General features: G+C 50.1%; 6 protein-coding genes across 6 annotated transcripts; 3 read left to right on the top strand and 3 right to left on the bottom strand.

Annotated features, from left to right (window-relative positions):
- Positions 1–203: 203 nt before the first annotated feature.
- On the top strand, positions 204–1,726 carry GAR1_2 (H/ACA snoRNP pseudouridylase subunit). Its single transcript, XM_024910929.2, has 2 exons — positions 204–462; positions 710–1,726. The coding sequence occupies exons 1-2, from the start codon at positions 348–350 to the stop codon at positions 1,231–1,233; spliced, it is 639 nt and encodes a 212-aa protein (XP_024764405.1). The 5' UTR covers positions 204–347; the 3' UTR covers positions 1,234–1,726.
- A 72-nt stretch (positions 1,727–1,798) lies between these two features.
- On the bottom strand, positions 1,799–3,444 carry PPS1 (tyrosine/serine/threonine protein phosphatase pps1). Its single transcript, XM_024899382.2, has 4 exons — positions 3,096–3,444; positions 2,896–2,991; positions 2,612–2,805; positions 1,799–2,526 (listed from the first exon to the last, which is right to left on the bottom strand). Exons 1-4 carry the CDS (start codon positions 3,172–3,174, stop codon positions 2,158–2,160), a joined length of 738 nt encoding a protein of 245 aa, XP_024764404.1. The 5' UTR covers positions 3,175–3,444; the 3' UTR covers positions 1,799–2,157.
- A 1,175-nt stretch (positions 3,445–4,619) lies between these two features.
- Positions 4,620–8,899, bottom strand: TrAFT101_003270 (uncharacterized protein). The gene is made up of 4 exons (XM_024899360.2): positions 7,442–8,899; positions 5,559–7,284; positions 5,362–5,488; positions 4,620–5,302 (listed from the first exon to the last, which is right to left on the bottom strand). Exons 1-4 carry the CDS (start codon positions 7,805–7,807, stop codon positions 5,206–5,208), a joined length of 2,316 nt encoding a protein of 771 aa, XP_024764403.2. The 5' UTR covers positions 7,808–8,899; the 3' UTR covers positions 4,620–5,205.
- A 4,054-nt stretch (positions 8,900–12,953) lies between these two features.
- On the top strand, positions 12,954–14,133 carry TrAFT101_003269 (uncharacterized protein; the record flags this gene model as incomplete). Its single annotated transcript, XM_024899451.2, has 2 exons — positions 12,954–13,028; positions 13,171–14,133. The coding sequence occupies 2 exons, from the start codon at positions 12,954–12,956 to the stop codon at positions 14,131–14,133; spliced, it is 1,038 nt and encodes a 345-aa protein (XP_024764402.1).
- Positions 14,134–14,376: 243 nt separating this feature from the next.
- Positions 14,377–14,682, top strand: TrAFT101_003268 (uncharacterized protein; the record flags this gene model as incomplete). Its single annotated transcript, XM_024905057.2, has 1 exon — positions 14,377–14,682. One exon carries the CDS (start codon positions 14,377–14,379, stop codon positions 14,680–14,682), a length of 306 nt encoding a protein of 101 aa, XP_024764401.1.
- A 777-nt stretch (positions 14,683–15,459) lies between these two features.
- TrAFT101_003267 (uncharacterized protein) lies at positions 15,460–18,859 on the bottom strand. The gene has a single exon (XM_024899403.2). The coding sequence runs from the start codon at positions 17,917–17,919 to the stop codon at positions 15,793–15,795; it is 2,127 nt and encodes a 708-aa protein (XP_024764400.1). The 5' UTR covers positions 17,920–18,859; the 3' UTR covers positions 15,460–15,792.
- Positions 18,860–19,569: the final 710 nt, after the last annotated feature.

The raw sequence follows: 19,569 nt of genomic DNA, 5'->3' as shown, positions 1-19,569 counted from the left end.
ACTACTGTAAATATGGAGCAATTCGCGAAATCGCAGGTTCATGTACCAAAGTATCCCAGCCCCACGCCGTAGAATCCCCGCTCAAACGTTATTCCGCACCACCCAATCAGACGCCCCCAATCGAACAAGCTTCTTTGACCAAAGCCTGGCTTCGGAAAATTTCAACGAAGAAAAAAAAAAAAGTTCTACGACGAAGAGAGAGAGGAAAACGGACGAGCGTCACTCCAAACGACAATTGGCCTCCCTTCCGACCCGCGCATATTTCTTTCCCCTCCTTTTCAGTCCCTCATTCGCCGACCGATAAAAAAAAAGGAAATTCAACAATCAATTTTCATAAAACCGCAAACATGTCATTCCGAGGAGGGTCTCGAGGTGGTGGTCGTGGAGGAGCTGGTGGCTTTCGAGGTGGACGCGGAGGAGGTTTCCAGCAGAGGGATATGGGCCCGCCTGCGCAAGTTCTAGGTATGGCATGAATTTTTTTTTTCTTTCCCTCGGTTTCTTTCTTCGTTGTGTGTTTCGCTCAATTGGGGTTGGGAGAAGGTATTGCGAATTGCTCTTATTTGTGTGGCCCCTTCTATCGAAGGATTGGAATTGGAGCACTTGAAAAGAGCAGAAGGGAAACAAAAGAAAATTATTGAAATTTCTCCTAAAAGAGAGAGAGAGCAGGAAATATAGAAAAGCAAATGCTAACCAAAACATAACCACACAGAAATGGGCAAATTCGTCCACGCCTGCGAGGGCGAAATGGTCTGCGAATCCATCAACCCCAAAGTCCCCCACTTCAACGCCCAAATCTTCCTCGAGAACAAGACCGCCGTCGGCAAGGTCGACGAGGTCCTCGGCCCCATCAACCAGGTCTTCTTCACCATCAAGCCCTCCGAGGGCATCCAGGCCGCCTCCTTCAAGGAGGGCGACAAGTTCTACATTGCCCCGGAGAAGCTGCTGCCCCTCGAAAAGTTCCTGCCCAAGCCCAAGCCTCCTCCCGGAGCGCCTAAGCCCAAGCGCGCTGGCGGTGCGTCCCGCGGCGGTCCTCGCGGCGGCGGTCGCGGAGGCTTCTCCCGCGGTGGACGGGGCGGTGCTGGCGGTTTCGGCGGCCGTGGCGGCCGTGGTGGAAGCGGCGGCTTCTCTCGCGGCGGCGGTCGTGGTGGCCCTCGTGGTGGAAGCGGTGGCTTCTCCAGGGGCGGTGCCGGCGGCAGAGGACGCGGCGGCTTCAGCAGAGGTGGCAGCTGGTAAAGCAATAAAAGATGTGGACAAAAATTAGAAAGGCAGTCATACCAATGCCATTTTTTCCCTCCCTCTTTTCCAGCTTAGCAGCAGGGGAAAACCACTCCCCTTTCTCTACGAATGGAAAGAAAAGGGGAAAAAAAAAAGAAAAGGGCGGCGGGGATCGATCTTCGGTTTGGAGAAAGGGGGAGGGAAAGAAGATGTTTTATATGTACAAAGGGCTTTTTTCACGGCGTTTTTTTAATGGCTCGGTTTATTCCTCCGTCGTACCTGAATTTAGTTTTTTCTCGTCATTTCTTCGGTTTCCTTCCCCTTTTCTTCCTTTCCCGCTCGTCAAGACAATTGCCACTTTCAAAAGGTCTTTTGTTTGTTGGCAAATCTCAACTCAGTAGCCTCAAAACGAGTCTACTATCAACTTAGGGATAACGAAGAATTTATATACGAGAAAAAATTAAGTTTTTTAACAAACGATTATAAATGCAACACAAGTGCAGGCAAATATCACATGTAATCACTCAAATACTTCCACGGTAACATCGAGAAACAACAAGATTATCGGGGGGGGGGGGGGGGGGGGGGGGGGTATCATAATCTCTGTTACTAGGCCATATAGACCATATTCTCCTCCTCAAGACTATCAATTGGTCCAAATCTTCAATCGTATGGGGAATCAATTAATGGAAATAGAAAAAGAAACAAGGAAAGCCCATCCCTTAAAGTATAAGTATAATGCGTATCTTTATGCGAGGCGCTCGCCAAAATGATTACCCAACTGAACGAGTCTAAACAATTTCGTGATGCGCCAACTCATCGATCATAGAACCATACAAGACCATTAGCCCTCTAACCCCATTTGTCACAACCGAATATCCAGTGAGACCAAGTATGAAAAAAGTAAAGCCACAGCTCACGACGGCCAATTCCGTTGCTAATTTAGGGCTTTGGTATGCGTATCGTCTTGCTAGTCATGGTGCAGCCGTGAATGACGAACAAGAGCACGACGGGGTGGAACTCGAGCGATGTACCAGTGAAGATGGTGCCAAAGGGGATGCTGTCCAAGATCCAGCCGTGCTGCAGCCAGTAAGCCATAAGGGCATCCAAACCCAGCGATGTCGGAATGGGAGTGCCCTCGAAGAATGTGCTCTTGCCAGTAGCATCCTTGGGCAAAACGGCGACAGTGACGTTGAAGCGGGCCAGTCTGGTCAATCCACACAGAACAAAAAAGGCGAGGCCGAGTTTATCGGCAGCAGTTCGAAGGCCAATGGAAAAGGCAACCATGGCGGGAGCGACACCGAAAGAGATCTGCAAGACATGAGGCGTTAGTTTAAACTCTGTCGGCTTCAACTGACGGTTAGGCATCAGCAGGTGTAGCAAAGGAGCGACGTACCAAGTCGGCAAGGGAATCCAGCTCTTGTCCCATCAGGCTGCTCTTCTTCCTCCATCGAGCCACCCTGCCATCAAGAAAATCGAAGAACAAGCCAAACGGCAAGAATGTCAGCGCCCACCACAGGTGGTGGTCTCTGTTGGCGGGTTCCAGGCAGGACTGTAGGGACGAGAATATCGACATGACACCGCAAGCGCCTATGCGAGAATCACATGCATCGTTAGCCCATCTTGGTCCGTCTCGCCAGTCAAAAGTCGCCAAAGGAACAAGGGATAGGGGAAACCCACCATTCATAAGAGTAATGAGATCTGCGAGGTGCATGGCTCGCACCAGCGAGAAGTGGCCCACGTCTGCAGAGAGAAGCGTCTTTTGCTTGTCAATTGCTGTAAAGAGAGAGGAGAAGGAGAGATCCGTTAGCATCTGATTTGTCCCTTGCCCCAACAACTACCTAGCCGTCTTTGCATCGCAGCTAAGAAAAACCTCGTACCTGGTTGGTTCTGGGGCGACAACTCTCTCGAAGTCGGGCCATTGGTGGCCGCCGAGGCAGCGCTGGTTCGTCTTGACATGGCTGATGGCTGCGGATCGAAGCTCAGCAGGAGAGACTTTTCGGCTGTTGACTCGGTTCTTGGATGCGGAAATAGTCGTGACGGATAGGTATAGAAAACGCGAGCAGAAAAAACTCGACCGCAGTGGAGATAAGACAGAAAGGAAGAATATAAAGTTAATCCGTTTCAAAAAAAAAAAAAAAAAAAAAAAAAGACACCCAGCCGTCTGATTGCGAGTATTTGGTGCCTATGCTGGCAGCGGTGATGGTGTCTGAGAACAAAGCCAGGAAGAGAAAAAAAGAAGACACGAGGGGCTGTAGCTCGCTACGAGATGCTTGAATTACACTGGACATGGGAGGTACATTTTAGCTTAACCTGTCTTTTTTTTTTTCCTTGGGGTGGCGCTGCCGCCGTTAATGCACAGCCTACTAGCCTACCTCTGTGTGGCCTTTTTTTTTTTTTTTTTCCTCTTCATTGTCCAGCTACTGTAAATGCCGAGCTGCCATTTGATGTTACAGCAGCATTGTATAAGGTGTACCAGTATCTGTATATACCGCAGGTAGGTAACTGTCATGTATAATACTCTTCAAGTCCGTTGCATCTATACACAAGATCTGTTACTCCTCCAGGTATCTTTTCTGTACTTGTTTAGTACCTGCTACCAGGCGGGTGCCTGTGGTCAAAATGTCTGATGTCAGTGATGCACGCACTGCGCGACTGACTGCTGCACAGCTCCAGCTGCTTCGTGAGTGGACAGCCTTAGTAAGGTGACAGGATGACGATGACATGCTACAAGCTTTAATCTCCCCGACAGCAGCACTACGTAGTGGTTGGGTGGGGATGCCGTCATCGCTTCTTTGATCGTTGCCCTGTTTTGGGGGCTGAAGCAGAGGAGCGATTCACAGCGAATCTCGCTCTCCAGCTCAGCTGGCAGTACTGTAGGCATATATGTTCACGTGATGGTTCACACAGCTGACCCTGGAGTTGCATCACATGGAAATGTTCACGGCCAATGTCTCCAAGACTCTATTTCATGCCTTTTGGGACATGCATGTGATTCAAAAACTAGGCAGACGCAACAACGCTGGGTTTTCGTTGCTCCTGTTTCTACACGAAAGTAGCTGTGAGGGAGTGCAGCGACATGCCACAGTTGAACAGTTCATATAAGCTACATGTAGTTAGTTGAGAGCTGCGTAAACAAAATAAGCCTCTGTAGTCTGACCTCTATAATTAGATCAGACTGGATGAAACTGTACCGAGTAACTAGATTGGGATACACAAATACTTTTATTATCTTTGGATTTCTCAGCTTATACTCTGACTTAACTACCTACGTAATTACACGCACATAGCGAGGACGAACTTCAACGATCCGCCACTGACAACTATTATCATCACAGTACACTCAGTTACGTCGTATGTTCTCAGTGCAACATAGAGCAGGAGTTCACAGAACTGGGGAAGAGAATTTACATGTTTTTTTCACTCTCCTTCTGGTAATTCGAATGTAACGGGCAGGACAAATCCGCACATAGTCTATAATTCCATCTCCATTAAACGTCCACCACCAGACGTGAGTTGATAATATAAATGACTACCAATATACACACTTTTCCCTTCCCGTTTCACAGCTGAGACTCCCAAAATATCGCACCCGCACCTTTGCTGCTTGACTTTGGCCTCCCCACAACTTGTGCTGATTAGTTTTTCCAGCGGATATCTTTAGACCAATCCTACAAACATAAAACAAATTTAAGGAAAGAGAGAAAAGAAAGGTACCCCAAAAAACGCCAGGCAGGGGTTCGTCATCGAGTCTGTCTCTTCCTGAATATCCCTTTTTTTAGTAGGCAGTGCAGAATTGCCAATTTTGCTAGGATTTTCATCCCCCACTCTCCTCACCGTCATCAATTAGTTGTGTTTGGTTAAGTGCTGCAACTGAAAACCCAAAAAAACCGTCCAAGGCAAGCTAGGTCCAAATGCTTGGTTAATCCATAAATGAGATTGAAAATGCTTGAAGTATGTTTCTTCACTGTTGAGAAAGGTAGAGTAGTCTTAATGTTTGATAAGGATCGAGAAGCCATCAAGCCATGCGCCACATGTACCGGCAACACCGCAGATCGAATAGCCTCGAGGTGGTAGCAGTGTGTGTCTGTGACGATAAAATTAGTATAGTCTCGTCGAATGTAACTGATTGTGGAGCAAACTTACGCAGAACCACCATGAGCTTTTCCAAACATGGCCGATTTTCTGCCGAGACTGGTCAAGAGCTGAATGCCGTCGATCCAAAAGCCAGCTCTCACAACGAAACCAGTAAGATACTCTCCACGCCGAATATCTGTCGCAGTTTGGGCGGTTAGTATGGGGATCGTGATGCTCTCGCCGTGTTGTCGTAAAAATGTACTCACCAAATTCAAATGTATCGCCCCCCTCTTTGCCCCCCCTCTTGCCAAACAGCTGCGTCGAATTATCATCGTATATAAATTCCAATCCGTCCAACGCTGAGCCGTGGTATACAATAACACGAGACATTATTCTGTCCTGCTTCACAGCACTGGTAAAAATAGCCTCTTGGGGCTCACTGCCTTGCATCTTTGACTCTCCGAGGCTCTTGCATCGATAGGCCACTTTTCCACCAGGCAATTTCACTGACGACTCTTTTGATGCAAATGCTTTAAAGTCATCGATATCCAAAGATCCTCCGCCATGAGTTTTAATAGACACCTTTACACGCCCCTTTCTCTTGGCATCAGGTAGGCGAGCCCGCAAGTCTTGATCAATCAAGGTTACCTGCCGCTGGATGGGATTATTGCTGTCCGGTATATACTCGATCCACGCACGGCATACATCATCTCCCTCTCCAAAAATTTCTATGAAAGAGATTCCAGTTTGTGCTACAACCAGAACATTGCCTCCGTCAATAGCAAAGGCTTGGACGCTTTCATCGGGATTCATCGGAGCATCGTTGGGCAGCCGGAAAGCAGGATGAGCTCGGAAACGAAGGCAGTCTAAACGATGCCAGCCGCACTCATCAGCCTGTAGGGCCAGCCCTCCCTTGGATTTAGTCCGGGTAGAGTATGCCTCTCGAGAGACAAAACTTCGGTTAAGTACAACATAGTCTCTAAGCATGATTCCTCCTTCTTGGTGAGGACATCCAAATAAGTGTCCCACCTCGTGGAGATGTGCACCGATGCCAATATTTGCAGCCTCCCAGGAGCTCCCCGCTTCGTTGCAGTCATTAGTCACATGAGCAGTATCGGTTGGCGTGCAATCGGTGAATGCCGGCACTACTTCTTCGAAAGAACTAGGGTAGCTATGCATGCAGTGTGACCCGAAGATGCCCAATTGCAATTCACCGCTACCACCGCCGAGTGCGGCGTGGCCTCGAATCGTTTTGACATCCTTGTCCCAGTGGGCATCGAGTAAGAGAACCGCAACATACTGCTTCTGTCCAGGAAGAGGATTAAGATGCTTCTTTACCTCTTCACTAGCAATGTTGAAGAGGGCATTCTTATCCGTAGCCTTATCGTACTGTTGAGCCTTGTTGAGATCTTGCAGTTCCGCAACCGTCTTGTCGGATCGAATAATGTGAACTCGGGCTTCAGATCTCATAACCCCATTCTCTCTGTCGCGGTGGTTGGCGGTCCCAGACGTCCATTCCTCCTCAAATCGAAATGTTCGGCGCCCAAGTTTATGTCGCCACATCTGCTCCGCGGTGAAAGCTTGCCAGAGATATGCTGCCATTCGAAATTTCTTGACGGCAGTTTCTAACCCATTGCCTTCGATTTCGGCGCGCGATGGCGTGGCATCGAATGTTCCGGGAGAGTCTTTGCCTAACAGTATGGCAAGTTGCAGTGGAGGAGCGTTTAAAGTAGGCACCATGTGAAGAGTGAGATACGACACGTGGATAGGGTTAGAGGACGAGCTATTGGCGAGCTTGGGGCTGGAAAACTCGAGACGGATCTTGTTAGGCCCAGGTTGTAGATACACAAGAGCTTTAAAGTGAGAATCCCACACGGGCCAGCTGGTTGGTGGAAATGTATCGTCTAGTCTGCTGATAATGACGGTGCCATCTAGGTGATTCTGCATGGCCTCTCCAATCGTGCCATTCAATAGAAGTACTTTTTGATACACCTAATGCAAAGAAATTAGCGTTTTCAAGGGCGCAACACATAACAACCAAATGGAGAAGCAACTCTGGTGCCCAGATTATACTAACGTAAAGCTAGTGTAGGTAGAGGGACTGAATCAACCAAAAGAGGGAAATAAGCTATATAGTTGCACAACATACCCAAGCATTTTCTGAAATATTTTGGACGCGAGGGGCATACTTGGATACAGGCAGGCTACTCCTACCGTTGGACGAAGGAGCTCCAAGCCCAGACATGCCCGAGACGCTATATCGACTGGAGTTTCCGCCAGGTGCCAGAATGGGTCGGTTCTGGCTGGTCGCATTGCCGTCCTTGACCTGCAGGTGTAGCGCAGGGTCTGATTGATGATCCATGGATGGCGGCGTTAGCGAGCCGCTTGAAGGTGTGGTATCATGGGTATCGTGACTCAAAGCACCATCGCTGGACGTATCGGTTGAAGCCTCGGTCCGAAAGCTGGCCCTCGATTGACGCCGCAGGCTTTTGAGAGAGAGAAAAGTAGGAGCCATGGCTGCCAAGTCCGGGGTTGAAGTGGAGGCAAAAGTGAAGATGAAGGTGTGTTAAGTTATATATGCCAAGAAATCCAAGCGGAGTGTTTTGCTTGGCAGGGAATTGCTGCTTGATTCTCTGTTTGTTTGTCTGCGTCCTAGGAGTGATTTAAATAGAGAGCGTTGTTCAAACGAATGGTGGCCGAATAGCTGCGATCGATATCTGAGTCAATGATTTCCAGCCGCACCAAAATGAAGGGGTTGCGCCACGCGCGATCGTTCAGTTGTGCGGGCCAAAAACGTCAAGACGAGCACAGACGGTGATTCGCAGATATCCTCTGGTGATGATTGCGGTAATCCGTGATATAGCGAGAGTAAAGGGTAAAGCAGATGCTGCAGTGTAGAGGCGTTGGATGCTCGTCCCTCAATTGCAACTGGGGCTGACGTGCGGATGCTGACGTCCGGGGTAGAACCAAGCAGGTCTGATACAGCGCCAGGAAATCGAAAACGTGAGATGGACCCCAAGACGGCGGTTTTCAGGCAAGATCAGGTCCAAGATGTCGATTGTGAGAGAGAGCCAAGCAGGAGAAAAAGGCCGGCAGCAGCCTCGACCAGGCACAAATCTGTAAGAGCGAGCGAGTGGACGGTAGGCGCTTTTCTGCCCGCCTGCGTGAGCGATTGAGAAAGAGAAAGATCAGCAATCAGGCCAGACACGCGTCACCAATCAATGGGCGATAGCAGCCGCGCAGCACTATCTCGAGACCGGAGAGCCGTCGCAATATGGAGGAGGCAGAAATCAAGACGAAAAAGGGACCCGGACGAGATGGTCAGGAGAAGGACCAGGAGACGCTCCCCTACCGTGGCTCTCCAGACACGCCCCCCGAGCCACGACGGCATTCTCCATTATTACAGCTCATTCACCACTTGCAAGGCTGTTACGTAGCATGGCTGCCGTGCGGAGCAGTCCTCTCCAGCTCCCGTATCCGCCGGGCTGCAGGCAGGGCCAAAAGCGAGCATCTCGGCCAAATTGCACGGGAGGTTACAGCCGTATCGATGACGTCGCAGCGGGCTTGCGCGACCCAGTTTCGTTTGAAACCTTGAGCTTTTTGACGGGTCTGGGATGGTCAACGGAGCTGCTAGAGCCCGCCATCAATGCACGGTGGGGAGCAGCGCACGCCGTGCTATTAGACGATTGGCCAATTCGGAGGCAAGTGCCGTGGCCTGCCAGCAGAAGCACGAAGTAACTCGATGGCGAAGGTTCGAATGCGAAGAGCGGTCGCTAGCGCTGGTAAGCTGCAGCGGCTATTCATGTCAAACGAGCTCTTCTGCAGCGGGTTTTGCACTGAGAGGGTGTGCTGTTCCGTGCGGTTCGGTGCCTTGGGGGAGCAGATCTTACATCTTACAGGCACCAGCCGCCATGGCGAAGATTTAGCCGCACCTTTCATTTCATGTTCTCATTGAACATGCATGCTAATAATAGCAACTACCTACATACTATTATACTCTTCCCTGTCTCTTGTCCAAGTTCATCTCCCATGGTTGATAAGAGCTCGAGTCCCCGCAAAGAAATAAAAAATTAAAAAAAAAAAAAAAAATTAAAAGAAAATAAAAAAATAAAAAATAAAGAGTTCAACTGACTGCTGTCACTAACTCGGCTAGCTTTGAACAAACAAAAGTGGCTGAGGAGAGAGAACAAGCTACATCCATACAACTGGCAGCTCCCCCAGCGTTGCTTCGTAGATCCAAACCTTCAAGAAGCAACTGCTGCGTGGCTGCTCGGCTTACGGCTTCTGGAGCCAACCCCCGCCGTTTTCAATCTTGGGATTTGCCGGTTCTGGAATCTCGAGGCAAATCGGGGCATGCATGCATGTGGCCGCACAAAATTGGCCATGGGCAAGTGATATTTCGCACAAAGCACATACACAGATACTGTAGTAATAGGGGGGCCGCTATCTACGACCTGCTGCCAGGTGTGTTGCATCGACGATGCGCGGAGCAATAAACAGCGTGCCAGCAAGATAAGAGATGAAATGCAGTCGTCATCAACTCCTTGGCCTCTTGGCTCTGGGTTCGTGACTCTTGGCGCCTGGAGGTTAGTACAGTGTGTATATAGGAGATACCGCATGCCACAATTACTTCTAGGTAGGCATTATGGGTGCGATACGAAAATACGGCGTAGTGCTGGGCGCATGCTGGACATAGCTTGGCTGCACGGTATTCGCTGAATTGCCATTTCTCGCTATCTGGCGCGCATCCATGCCTCTGTCCACTTTAGCGAGCGAGCAGCAGTTCCCCTGCCCCTCAACCGGCGCGGCTTGGCCGAGAGAGACGAGGCGACTATTTAAACGCTACCGCCAAGAGCGGCACATGGGTGAAGCTCGCGATCGCCGCAAAAGCTGTCTCCAGAGGACTGCGTATGCGTGGCGTCATTAGAGGCAGCGTCTTCATGCAGGCAGTTCTGGCGCCCTCGTACTGCAAAATCCGAGGTTGCATCTGGGCTGGAGATGGTGCGCATCAGAGCCGCATTGGGGCAAACGTCCTTGGCCAGCCGCCCAGTGGCAGTATTAGGATAAATTCTCCTCCGTACGTGCTCAATACGGGGTGGGATATAGGCAAATTAGCAACACCTCTAACCTCTATCTCAATTCGTTCTTGTCTCGATGCATCTCCCTCTACAACCACCCCGCCTATCCTATCGCAGGCCCCGCCCCATGACCCTCAAGGCTCTCCTCTCAATCTCTTTCTTTTCTCTTCCCACGTCGAGGCTCTCTCTTTAGCATGCGGGCTCTTTCAGCCTCGGTCGCAGTTCCACGTTACCCAGCCACGGCCAGTCAAAAAAACACCTCCTGATCGCCGATTGGAGCCGCTAGCTTTAAGTGCCTGCAGAAACAGATCCACGATTGTCCAAGGTAGCGTGAAACGGAATCGTTAGAGACTCCAGTCGCTCTACCCAGAGGTCGGCGCTAAACTTCAAGGCACGCATTCCTGTCCTAGCCACAGACCCAAAAGATGGAAATATCAAGGCACCTGACTCTGCCAGAGAAAAGCCTTTTTGTGCTCTTTCACATCATGCCATGCGTCCCATCTCACCTCATCACATGTCTCTCTTTGCCGCCTAGCTCAGTGCTATAAAGTTCTCGTGGCATCACGCTCGCCTAAATCAGTGCTGGTCTCAAACTTAGACAGGATCTCGACTGTTGGCGAGAGATGAGCCCCAATGGAGCCTCCCTCACGTTTCAACTGTGTCATCTCAATCTGGACGTCACGCCAACCTCTAAGCTTGATTCCCTAGTGAAATTGCGGGCCTACCAACCACTTCACGCAGTCCGCATGCAGATGATCTAAAAAGCTTCTCTTTTTCTTCTTATTTCTATTCAATACGCGGAGAAGAAGGCAAAAGGCTCCATGGGTCTATCTATGTTCATCCGTCCAAAGCCTTTACCCTATGCTCAAGCTTACCATGCGCCTTACCCTATCTGATTACGCTACTGCTAACTTAGAGCGTGAAGGATGACCAGGGGGTGTTATAATCGACCGCATTGCAAGATATGTGCATATTCAGTAGCTACTCCGCATCAGCTCTAAGTAGCTCTTCTCGTTTCAGCTCGTTTTTGATAGTCGGAAAATAGAGAGCGTAGCATAGTAAACAGCACGGCCATCAAATATTTTCTTGGATCGAGAGGAAAAAAATTATCCACGACATCTATACTTGCAGATCCTTGCTCAAGCGCCTAAAACGTAAAAATAGTTGGCTAATGTCCATGTAGGTAGTTCTAGTGTTCCGCCTTGAGGATCTAAGAGGGGCGTCGCCGTGACTACATATGCACGATATCTCCTTTCTCGACGCCAGTGATTACGAAATATGATGGAGATGGGATGTGTCGTCACCGACCGTTGTGCCAGGGCAAAAGTTTTTTTTTTTTCTTGGTGTTTTCTTCTTCCTTTTTACTCTTCTTTATGAGATGGGCCTCACGATCACGCAGCTCATAATCTCTCAATTCCAGCTCTACTTCAAGAATACTCCATATAATGAATCGAAATTCAGAACCCGGTGCTAGCAAAGGCGATCATTTTGCCTTTCTTCCTATTTGATACCTGCGGAGAGCGCAAACAGCTCAGCTGTCGCATGATAATACTGGATATCGGATGGCTGGCCAGGGCCATTGTGCCAACCAGGAACAGGTCAGCGCTCAGCTCATGGCCCCGTCGTTGCCCAATGCCCTTCAAGAGCCCGTAAGACTAGCTGCCGTGGAGGAATGCGAGTAATTTGTTTAATGGACTCGGAACCACATGCCAAGTGCCTGAGTCTGATTCAAGGGCAGCAAGAAAAAAAAGGAAGGGGAGGAAAAAAATCCACATGTCTCGAAACTGCAGCAACGGCCGCATCTCCATCTCAGACCCGCTCCATATGGATGTCTCAGAGGGACAGATGAAGTGTCAGTTTTAGCGACAGCGGAAGGGCTAGATTTGCAGCCCCTTTGTCTCTGTTCTAGCTTTTACAAACTATTCCGTCTTGTCTCCTTCTCTTCTCATCTCTTTACTAAGAGACGTAGCAATAGACCATCTCCATTGACAGTGACGGTGAAAGTAAATTACAAATTACAACCAAGATTATTACTATAGCAGAATTACCAACCACGCATTTCGTTGGCAGCCTCTCGACAAGCAACAGATAGACCGCCGCTCGATGCGCTGGCCGTGCACGACAGCCCAGGGCAGTCAGCACCTTACCCAACGCTCCGTAGCGCCGGCTTAGCACCAGCTGGGCATCGCCCGCAGCAGCCTAGCTGGCCTTTCTAGGGACCGCCTGTACCGACTCACTGGTTGGCCAGGCTCCGCTGCCGCTCAAAAGCCCCCCCAAGCGCATGGTGCTCGCTATTGCTGCCTCCCTCTTCCCTAAGCCACAGAGCCGCTCTTTTCGCGCTCCACAACCTTTCCATCTTCACGCACACACACTTTGCCTGGCCTTTTGTCTCCCTGCACATCCGCCAACTCCCTCCTTCTCCCACATTGAAAAAAGTCAAGGCAAAGGGGATATCTTCAGGAACAGAAGAAGAGTGCCAGCATATCCATCACTGGAAAAAAAGGGCCTCAGACGCAATAAAGCTTAGCTAGCCCCCCAAAGGCTGTATATGTTGAGAGTGTTCCTGCAAATTTTCGGCTTGCAATGATGACCTCGCCATTGAAGAAGCAGCCGCAGGATGTAGCCGACTGTGTCTTGAAGCGTGCAGAAGTTAGCAAGGTACGCATGCATCTCCTCTCCCATCATTTCCATCTTGTATTCTCTCTGGCATTGGCAATGGCGGTAACAATGCCATGCTGCCTCTTCTCTGCTGCCGAGTCATCCCAGTTTCACTAACAAAGGAGCTTTGACACACATACAGATTGCCCGCCGACTCCAGAACCGCCTCGCACTTGCGCAGTTCAAGACCAAGCATGGCTGGGAAGACCTTACACTCGACATTATCGAACCCAAGGTGGAGGAGGAGATACGCCGCAAGCGTCTTTACGAGGGCGATGTTCTGTCCGACTCGTCGTCGAGTGCATCCGACTTGCCTTACCCGACAAAGACTCTCATGAGCTCGCCGCTCAAGGCACCCTTGTTCTCCGATGCGGTCGGCTCCAGCAATGGCAGCTCCGGGCATCGTAAACGCACTTACTTTGCCTCGTTCGACAACGACGCCTCGAGTCCGACAAAGCGATTCCGCGGCTCTCCGACAATGCACAAATCGTTTGCCGGTCATACTCTATGGAAGGACGGTCATCAGCTCACTCACTCCTCTCCCATGAAGCCCCGCCGGCAGCAACACTTCACCACTTCGGCCGGGCCGGACGTCTCCTTTTTCCAGCAGCGAAGAATGACCAACGAGCTAAGCGCTCATCCGAATTTCACCGCTCCAGAAGAGGAGGATGATGACCTGCTGCCTGCGCACTCGTTTGCCGCCAACATTCGATCTTCTCCACCTCGCACGCCACCAATGCAATCCCGACCTTTGAGGAAGAGAGCAGATGGTACAGAGGCGGGTCAGGAGGGAGCGGATCTTCTGCTGTACCTGGCAGCCTCGCCGTCGCCAGCAGTTAAGCCAAACAGGGCTCGGATCGAGCGGCCGTCGACACCGCCCCCCAAGAACAGCAAACTGGACTTGCCCTCCGCCATGATGACCACACCTGGAGGAGGCAATCCATTTCCCAACACGCCGGGCCAGGGCTTTGACTTTGCCGACTTTGTCAACATCACCCCGAGCCCGGCTCAAAAAGTCTGGAGGACCCCGAATCCTCTTACAGGCACTCGCACTCCCCGAAGCGTTACCAGGAAGCGCCTTACGTTTGATGAGCCTCGACCTTGATGAACGAAGCAATTCCCCCTCTAATTGTGACTGGCGTCTCGGAATGCCTCACTGCCCCAACCTACTACTATTTGCTTCTTATACATGATACCACGACACTATATGCTTGCACCATATGCAGCTCTATTGCTTTTTTATTGCCCCCACTATATCCCGTTTTTCTTTTACTTCATGTTTTATCTATTTATTCCCGTTTATTCTTTTTTTGCTGTTGGCCAACCCCAGAGCTAATCTCTTGTTTGGATGTCTGGCCCCTTGGGCGTTTATGTGTTTTTGTTTAGATGGCCAGTGGGAACATGGGGCTTTGTTTGCAGTACTAAGATCTGCTACACCAGGGTTAAAAAGAAGGGCAGGGCGGGAAGCCGGCCGTTGAAGACAATTGATCCTCTTACAGTGGAACGGGCCGGAGGGAGCAAGGCGTTGAATTCTGTTTTTCTTCCTTTTTTCGATGTGTTTGTTTGTTTGTTTGTTGCTCCCTCTGGCGGTGTACAGCAGTGGATCTTTTGGTGGATGGTACGAACGGGATGGTTGGATGAAAGAAATACCTAATCCCTGGTATTATGCCAGGCAGGCCTTGATGTCTTTTTTCTGGCCAGAAACGAATTGTGACAGTAGTTAGTCGCGTCAATGATAGTGATTCTCCCGTACCCAACTCTTTGCCTCTTTTTCGTGTTGTGTTGTGTTTTGTTTGTAGTGGTCGTGTCCTGTTGACCCGGCGTCTTAATAATAACCGAGGTGTGCTTACTGCGTAAGTTGTGTATGGAAGGTTTTGGGCCATTTATCTTTTATGCGCGCATACCTGCATGCGCACAAGAAAACGCGGTTTAGCTGCATGAGTTTTACGCGTCCAGAGGCCGAAAACCGACTTAGCTAGCTCTAGCGTGGAACCTTTTTGCTTCAAGCCCGCGTCCTGGTCGCGTTTCTCTGGGGCGGGGACAGTTCGATTTACAGCCATGTTTGAAGATGTGATTGGATGGTGGGCGTGGCGCACTAGCAAGCTTCTAAGCCATGCTGGGGAAGCTCTAATGAAGTTGAGGGTGTGAAGAGGATGATGTTCTGTCCATTGAGGCGTGATGGGAGCGTGATGGCGATTTGCTGTTTTTTTCTTGAGCTGTTTGCACATGAATCTACAGACGTTAATTACTCACTATGAATTCCTTTTTCTCTCCTGTTTGTTGGTGTGAAAAAAAAAAAGATTCACACGTTGGAGGATCGCTTACCCTGGAGGTCTTTTCGAATGCAGCGGTTCATCACCACGTTCCCCCCTGATGGGGTCTTTTACCATTTGGACTGATCCATATGCATCAATGCCACATGGGCTGTGGAGCCGATATATTATTTTTAGCTCGTCTCTTTTTTTGTCTTCGTCTAAGTCGTCTATATATATCGTTTACTGTGGGTATATGTCATACATGCTAGTATATACTTTGCATTACACGGCTCCCACTTCCACAGCCTGCCCATCTTCACTGAATATCTGCCAGCAGTGAACGAAGGACATGACGTGCCGGGTAGGGAAGCCTCTCCGCCGAAATGCCCTTTGCATTCTTTTTTTCCAAGATCATTGATCTTGTTATTTATATATATATATATATGTTTTTTTTTGCCCCTATGACTTCCCGCGTCTCATATTCTCCAAGCCCTCACTGAAGTCGTCCATCATGAGAGTGTAGGGCTATCTCGCCTTCCCGTTGCCCCCCCTGCGCCAGCAGCGGGGTTGCCATTGGCCCAGTCGCCAAGACTAGAGCCGCTGATATATCTGGATGTATAGCTGTCACGGCTATCCTGCGGGCTCTGGTTATTGCTATACACAGAGCTAGCTCGGCTAGGCACCCCGTTTCTTTGAGGGACCAGTCGACTCTCCAGCTCCAAGTCAAAAGGATCAGACCGGAATTTATCACGACGTTGCGCAAATGAGTCGTTGCTCTGCAGTGACTCCCGGTGCACAGAGTGTGGTCGAGGAGGGACCGCAGGAGCCTGGAAGCTTTTGATGCCACCAAGTGATCGGCCTCTCGAGCGGCGGCGGTTCGCAGCAGAGACCGGAGGGGGCAAAACCATGTTGTCGTCGGTAAACGGATTTGCTAAGATGGAGCTGGAGGGCGGTGGTATCTTGCCGGACATCAAAGCATTGGCGTCTGAAAATGGGTTGAACAGCTTGCCATGGTCAAAGCTAAGACCTAGCTTACGTGGTTTTGATGGTTTTTTTGCGACTGCAGCAGAGTTTTGGGATTTAACATAGGTTGGCGTTTTCATCGGTTCAACTGTGACAGTTTCGAGGAACTGAGAGTTCCCTCTGTTCATATTGACGTTGCGATGGCCTGTTTTCCCACCAAAGTTCTGCTTGACAGCATCCAGGGTTGTCGCAATCCCAAGTTTTTGTGCCATTGGCTTGACGGAGCCCCCTTTGCTTGACCCTTGCGATTTGCGACTCGCCAATTTTCTTCTCAAGAGCCACAACAAAACAACAAGAAAAGCGGCAGCAGCTATACCACCCACAGTGCCGCCAACAATAGTGGCAGTTGATGGATTTGTGCTTGGGCTAACGGGGTCTGCTATTGTCTGCCCAGTAGGCTGGCTACCTCCCAATATGCCGCTTCCACTCAAGTCGCTTGGAGATGTATTGGTAGCTGTTGGAAGAGCCCCGATGCCATCTGTCGAATCTGATATTAGGGATGTGGCGTGTGTAATGGCATTGGATTGTGTTCCGCTTGGTATGGAGCCGCCTGCTACCCCGGTGGACGCGGAAAGTGATGTAGAAATCGGTGCAGCAATAGCTATAGAAGCCGGTACAGAAGTTGATATGGAGGAGGGCGCGGAGGCCACAGAGACTGGGACAGCAGGGGGCGCAGGGTTGGCCGCTGGGGTTGGTGTCGAAGCCGGCGAATTTGATACTGCGTTTCCTCCAGCTGCAGGCGCAGCTACATTTGTCGGCTGACTGACCTCCTGAGCCGAAAAATCATTGCTCCCCTGTATTGATGCTGTGGAAGAAGCTTTGGGAATAGAAGTAGAAGAAGAAGATGACAAAGGCTCGGAAGGCTGAGCCACCTCCGCGGCACTGAAAAGTTGTGGCCCTTGGACCGAATTGTCGGTAGGTTGAGCTGCTGGGGAAATTGATTGAGAATGAATGGTGGGTGAGGGCTGTTTGGGTGATGTTAGGGGTGAAGTTGGAAAGATAGCTTCAGTTTCAGGTGCCGCGGGAGCTTGAGAAGTAGAAGATTTGGGGGTAGGAATCTGATTCTGGCTTTGCGATGTCGTGATAGAAGGTACCTGAGTAGAAAGGGTAGCTGTAGGAATAACACTAGGCGAGACATCGGCCGTTGAGGAAAGCTGTGGAAAGATCTTTTCTGCCGATGATGAGGCTTGGGTGGTTACCGAAGAACTCGTTGGAATAAGAGATGTTGATGGAGTTAATGATGCTGCTTGGCTTGTGCTGCTTGTTGTTACAGGGAGTGAGGATGTAGGTGTCTCGCCATCAGCTGCCAAGCTTCCACCGGAAAGAGTTGCTGTTGGAGAATTCACAATAGTCTCTTTTGTCGTCATTTCTGAGGCCGTAGTGGTAGGGGTTCGAAGAGATGAAGTTGTGGCTGTATTAGGGACTGCTTCTATGGCAGCACCGCTCGATGTCAAAGGCTTCTGTGTTGAGTCGACGGGAAAGGCACTGGTAGATGAAGAAAGGGGGACATCGGAAGGCTTGATGGCAATAGAACTGGCGTTGCGAATGGCCGTTGATGAAAGAATCGGGGTATCGAGGGAAGTCGAATAAACTCCAATCAAAGAGCTCGACATTGCGATTAGGAATTGCTTGGAAGTTAGCCGCAGAGGAATAAAAGAGAATTAAGGCCTTGAGTATGGCATTCGCAAGAGTATCGAGCCAGTCGATTAATATCCTCCACTAGGCGAAGAAGGAGGACGCATTGCCAGCATTCACACAAGTTAAGAGTGGACTAGCCAAACGTGAACAGATAGAGAAAAATGTGAGATTTAGATGCCACAGAAAGATGGAACAACGATCACACTTGGACCAGTAGCAGACAAATGCGTATAGAAAGTTATTGATGCAAAATACAGGAGGCACGAGAATATGGCATCGTGCGCCTTTACTACTGACGCCTTGTAACAGCGTTTCGGCCGTACCACCTAAAAATGGCAGCCGGATGAGGGGGCCACAGAAACAGAGCCCTGCTTAGATCCTGCAAGGCAACGAAACACATTGCATCGCGCTGTGAAAGGCGAGCGTTATGCCGACAAGATCTTGCATTGGGGGAGGCGACACTCCGTATCAGGGGCTGAGACCCCCAGTCCTGCGACAAATCTGAAGCATCATGGCATCCTGGATGGGGCCGAAGTGCCACTTTTGCACTAGCTTGGCGAAGAGGCCCGTTTAGCACATGCTTGTATATTAAGAATGCCGAAAAGAATGAACAGAGAAGAACCACGAATAGAGAAGAGGAAGGCTGCTAAAATGGGATTGTGAACTGCATCATGTGGAGATGTCAGCTTGATGTGGTCCATAGGGGTTTTATGCAGTTGGCTGAACGACGACGGACGAGTTGATTTCAGCCGCGTTGGCTCTAACGGCAAGCGAGACATTTGAAGTAGCTCTACCTGTGCAAATGTGGTGCATTCAATAAATCGCGTAGTCAGCATGAGCTGTATTTAGGCTGATATGATGGAGAAGATGAGTTTGACGCCTTTTTTATTCGGTACTGTTCTTCTGTCCGGGGGCATCAAAGCCATTCCCCCTCTAGGCTTGGATTTTGCTAGAGAAATGGAGCGCTCATGAAACTCTGCGTCTGCGCAGCATCGTTCCATTGAGCTTGAGCGAATATCCCCGATTAGGCGCCGTTTGCTGGCCTGACCAGCGCTAAGGGTTTAGGGGAAGCAGGGCGGCAGGGATAGCATGTTTTCGATTGGTACGAGGATTTGTGCGAAGTCGCTGCCGCGGATTCGCCTGGATCAGTGTTGAATGATACCTACTGTACTTGTGCTCTGTTATACAGTCTGCCTTGTATGCGGATTCCGGGCTTTGAGTATGTGAAACTTTCCGGGGACTTGGCGATCTGCACTAGGGTCGACTGTGTTAGCGAGGCACTGCGAATTCGACATGATAAAACGCAGCGTTTTGTAAGCTTGCTGGCGCAAGTGGCATCATGCAGGTCGATTGTCCACTTATAAGGCGTAGGCGCGACGTATGAACACATTCATGTCTCATATTTTGGACCCTTTTGTCGGCTAAGCCGTTCTGTAAAGTATGATACTGTCCAGGTTAATGTGTCTTGGCTACCACAGACGCCTCAGGTGCGGCGAGAGACGGAAAACTGGAGGTTGAATCACTCCTGGCTGAAGCATTGGCTTGGCGAGCAGCAGCAGTGGCGTGTATATCAGGCGACACGACGGCAGCATTGGGCCTTAAAACAGTGGCGGGCGAAGTGAAAC

The sequence above is a fragment of the Trichoderma asperellum genome, chromosome 2, assembly GCF_020647865.1.
Source record: "Trichoderma asperellum chromosome 2, complete sequence".
In the NCBI taxonomy this organism is placed as follows: Eukaryota; Fungi; Ascomycota; class Sordariomycetes; order Hypocreales; family Hypocreaceae; genus Trichoderma; species Trichoderma asperellum.
This window is presented reverse-complemented; position numbering and strand designations above follow the sequence as displayed.

Bases quoted from the DNA above. Each gene is read 5' to 3' on its own strand.
- GAR1_2 (XM_024910929.2), top strand. From the start codon at position 348: ATGTCATTCCGAGGAGGGTCTCGAGGTGGTGGTCGTGGAGGAGCTGGT. The intron at 463-709 runs GTATGGCATGAA...ATAACCACACAG, and splicing joins CCCGCCTGCGCAAGTTCTAG to AAATGGGCAAATTCGTCCAC.
- PPS1 (XM_024899382.2), bottom strand. From the start codon at position 3,174: ATGTCAAGACGAACCAGCGCTGCCTCGGCGGCCACCAATGGCCCGACT. The intron at 2,992-3,095 runs GTACGAGGTTTT...CTCTCTTTACAG, and splicing joins GTCGCCCCAGAACCAACCAG to CAATTGACAAGCAAAAGACG. The intron at 2,527-2,611 runs GTACGTCGCTCC...CATGTCTTGCAG, and splicing joins TGGATTCCCTTGCCGACTTG to ATCTCTTTCGGTGTCGCTCC.
- TrAFT101_003270 (XM_024899360.2), bottom strand. From the start codon at position 7,807: ATGGCTCCTACTTTTCTCTCTCTCAAAAGCCTGCGGCGTCAATCGAGG. The intron at 5,489-5,558 runs GTGAGTACATTT...AAACTGCGACAG, and splicing joins GGGCGATACATTTGAATTTG to ATATTCGGCGTGGAGAGTAT. The intron at 5,303-5,361 runs GTAAGTTTGCTC...TTATCGTCACAG, and splicing joins AAAGCTCATGGTGGTTCTGC to ACACACACTGCTACCACCTC.
- TrAFT101_003267 (XM_024899403.2), bottom strand. From the start codon at position 17,919: ATGTCGAGCTCTTTGATTGGAGTTTATTCGACTTCCCTCGATACCCCG.